General features: G+C 39.6%; 1 protein-coding gene across 1 annotated transcript; it reads right to left on the reverse strand.

Annotated features, from left to right (window-relative positions):
* Positions 1 to 1,500: 1,500 nt before the first annotated feature.
* On the reverse strand, positions 1,501 to 2,424 carry LOC125156913 (olfactory receptor 1019-like). The gene has a single exon (XM_047843178.1). The coding sequence runs from the start codon at positions 2,422 to 2,424 to the stop codon at positions 1,501 to 1,503; it is 924 nt and encodes a 307-aa protein (XP_047699134.1).
* Between the last annotated feature and the right edge of the window lie 603 nt (positions 2,425 to 3,027).

Below are 3,027 nucleotides of genomic sequence, written 5' to 3' on the forward strand. Positions count from 1 at the left end.
TGGTTTTCACGTGGTTACCAAGTAAACCACGCTTCATCACAACTGGGGCTTAGGAGTCTTTGGCAGATGGCTACTAAGGCTAGCAAGTTTGGGGGAATAGAGGCAGAAACAGAACCATCTAAGGGCCCCCAAATTGTGTCTTACCTAGATATAAATAAATACTTCTTTCCATTTTTTCTTGCAGCTTGAACCAATTTGATTGTTTTCCCCTAACTAGCTGTTTGATCTTGGTCACTTTCTCTTCTCCAGGACTTGGTTTCCTCAACTATAAAAGTAAGATACTAAGTTTTCATAGTCTTCAGATATAGGATGATATGCTTTTATAGACAGCCTGTTGTTCAATATATTTAGACAAGATAGTAATATCTACAAATTTCATGCATCTTTTCAAATTCTGAGGGCTAGCCATGGACTGACTAATAAATTAATTCAGGTTCTATTCACACTTGTGTTGTCTGTTGGAAGTATGTTCAGGCTTGGCTCATTTATAATTTGCATACAAATAGTCCTCTTAGTATTTACATACAAAAGAAATCACTGCTGTAATTCAGGCCTAGAATTCCCACTAATCAATGGTCCATTGTCCCTTACAAAGAATCTTTCAAATCCTACTCTAATTAGCAAACCTAGTCTCTTGTTTGTCTGAGTATTATTATCTTTAACATTTACCCTTATAGGGGTGCCTGGGTGGCTCAGGCAGTTAAGCTTCCTACTTCGGCTCAGGTCAAATCTCACGGTTCCTGGGTTCGAGCCCCAGGTCCAGCTCTGTGCTGACAGCTCAGAGCCTAGAGCCTGCTTCGAAATCTGTGTGTCCCTCATCTCTCTCTGCCCTCCCCCACTCTAGCTCTGTCTCTCTCTCTCTCAAAATAAATAAACATTTAAAAAATTTAAAAAAAGATTTACCCTTATAAATCTCAATAATTGCACATGTGAATTCATATATAGGCTCACATTTTATAGCCTCACAGTGGCACTGATGGTACACAGCATTTGAAGAACACACATCTAGGAGTCCTCTGAGTCCTTTTGAAAAATATGGACTGAATTTAATTCAGCCTAAGGGATACCAAGTAAACCCTCCATATAAACCCATGAATGGTAAAGCAAAGACTTTTGCATCTTAGTTGCCTTTCATGCTCTCTTCTATAACTTATAGTCAAATTACGCTGTTTTTTAACCTTATTATCATGGAATTATTTTAATTTTTGACTAGTGTTGTATACCAGTTTACAACTCAGATTGACATATTCATACCTACATACATATTTCCCTCTTAAAATATTTCTTATCAGACAGTTGCTTCGGACAATACACATTATTTTCTCCACTTAATTTCCTATTGTGTTGCTGTTTATCTAAACAACTACTTCTAAACACTTAGCCAGAGCAATTCAATTGTTCTTAAAAAGGCTTTATTTGCATGCGTGGAAAACACTATGAATAGAACTGTAGGCAAATCTTCATAGAACATATTACATTCTTGAGACACAGAATGGAAGATTAGGGACTCTGCTTCAATATTTTCCATAAGGCAGCTTTTACTTCCTGGTTTCTCAAGCTGTAGATGAGAGGATTTAACATGGGGATCACCATTGTATAAAACACTGAAACCATCTGATTTCCTGCTTGGGATCCACGTTGTGAGGGCTGCAAGTAAGTGTACATAGTTGTTCCATAGTACAGGCCAACAGCAGTCATGTGGGAAGCACAGGTAGAGAAAGCTTTTTGTTTGCTGGAAGCTGAAGGAATTCCCAGGATAGTCATTAGGACAGACATGTAGGAGACAAGGATCACCACAATGGAGGTGACCAGGGTGAATCCCCCACAGCCAACAACCAGTATCTGTGTGATCCAGGGGTCTGAGCAAGCCAGTGCCAACAGTGGAGGGATGTCACAGAAGAAGTGGGGAAGGACACGTGGTTGGCAGAATGACAGTTGTGTGATGGAAGCTGTCACAGAAACCATGTTAACTAACCCCCCAAAGTAGCATCCTGCTACCAACAGGAGACAACGGACTCTAGACATCGTGACATGGTAGAGCAATGGGTGACAGATGGCAGTGTATCGGTCATAGGCCATGGAAGCCAAAAGATTGCATTCAGCAGAGGCAAAGATAATGAACAAGCCCATTTGAGTCACACATCCAAGGAAAGAAACAGCCTGCAACTTAGATAGCAAATTTGCTAAAGTCTTTGGGATCGTGATGGAAGAGAAACAGACATCAAGAAGGGACAGATTAGAGAGAAAAAAGTACATGGGAGTATGAAGGCAGGGACTGACTCTGATCAGGATCACCAGGCCTAGATTCCCCAACATAGTGACAATATAAACAATAAGTAAGACTCCAAATAGCAGCACTCCAAGCTGAGGGTTGTCTGTCAAGCCAAGAAGAATGAAGTCCGTCACCATGGATGAATTCTCCATCAACCCAAGCTGGGTATTATTCTTGACTAGTTAAGAGCTCTTTAGACATGCTTTAAGTGAGGAAATAATGGGAAACTAGATGATATGGATAACACAGTCCCATTCAAAACCCATAAATCCACAACACTCTCTAACCCTTCCCCTCATCTATATTCTCACATTAAATGCTTTCCCAAATAGTATCATTATTTCCCAAACATAATATTGAGACAGTGAAGATGGGAGGAAAAAAGGGGAAGGAGAAAAATAAGTAAAGAAAATTCAGAAAGTAAAAAGAACACAGATAAGGAAGAGAATAAAGGTCTAGGATGCAAAAAGCACTGAATATTTGTTGAAGTAATGAATGAGGGAGGGAGAAAGAAAACAGGTGTCATCAAAAGATGTTCTTCACTGATACAGGGCTACAAACTAAGAAAATTTGGGGGTAAGGAATTCCATCTCACTCTCCTCCGCTTTTCCAAATCAAGCCCAAGGAATTATTGCAGATAAAGTAACAAGAGGATAAACATGTCAACTGACTTCATCTTGACAGACAAGTCTCCTTCTTCAGTTTTTGTGACATTATTTCTGAAACAGTGGAAGTCATCAATACTTACAATTCTG

This window comes from Prionailurus viverrinus, chromosome X (assembly GCF_022837055.1).
Source record: "Prionailurus viverrinus isolate Anna chromosome X, UM_Priviv_1.0, whole genome shotgun sequence".
Classification (NCBI taxonomy): Eukaryota; Metazoa; Chordata; class Mammalia; order Carnivora; family Felidae; genus Prionailurus; species Prionailurus viverrinus.

Coding starts and splice junctions, on each gene's coding strand:
- LOC125156913 (XM_047843178.1), bottom strand. CDS start 2,424: ATGGAGAATTCATCCATGGTGACGGACTTCATTCTTCTTGGCTTGACA.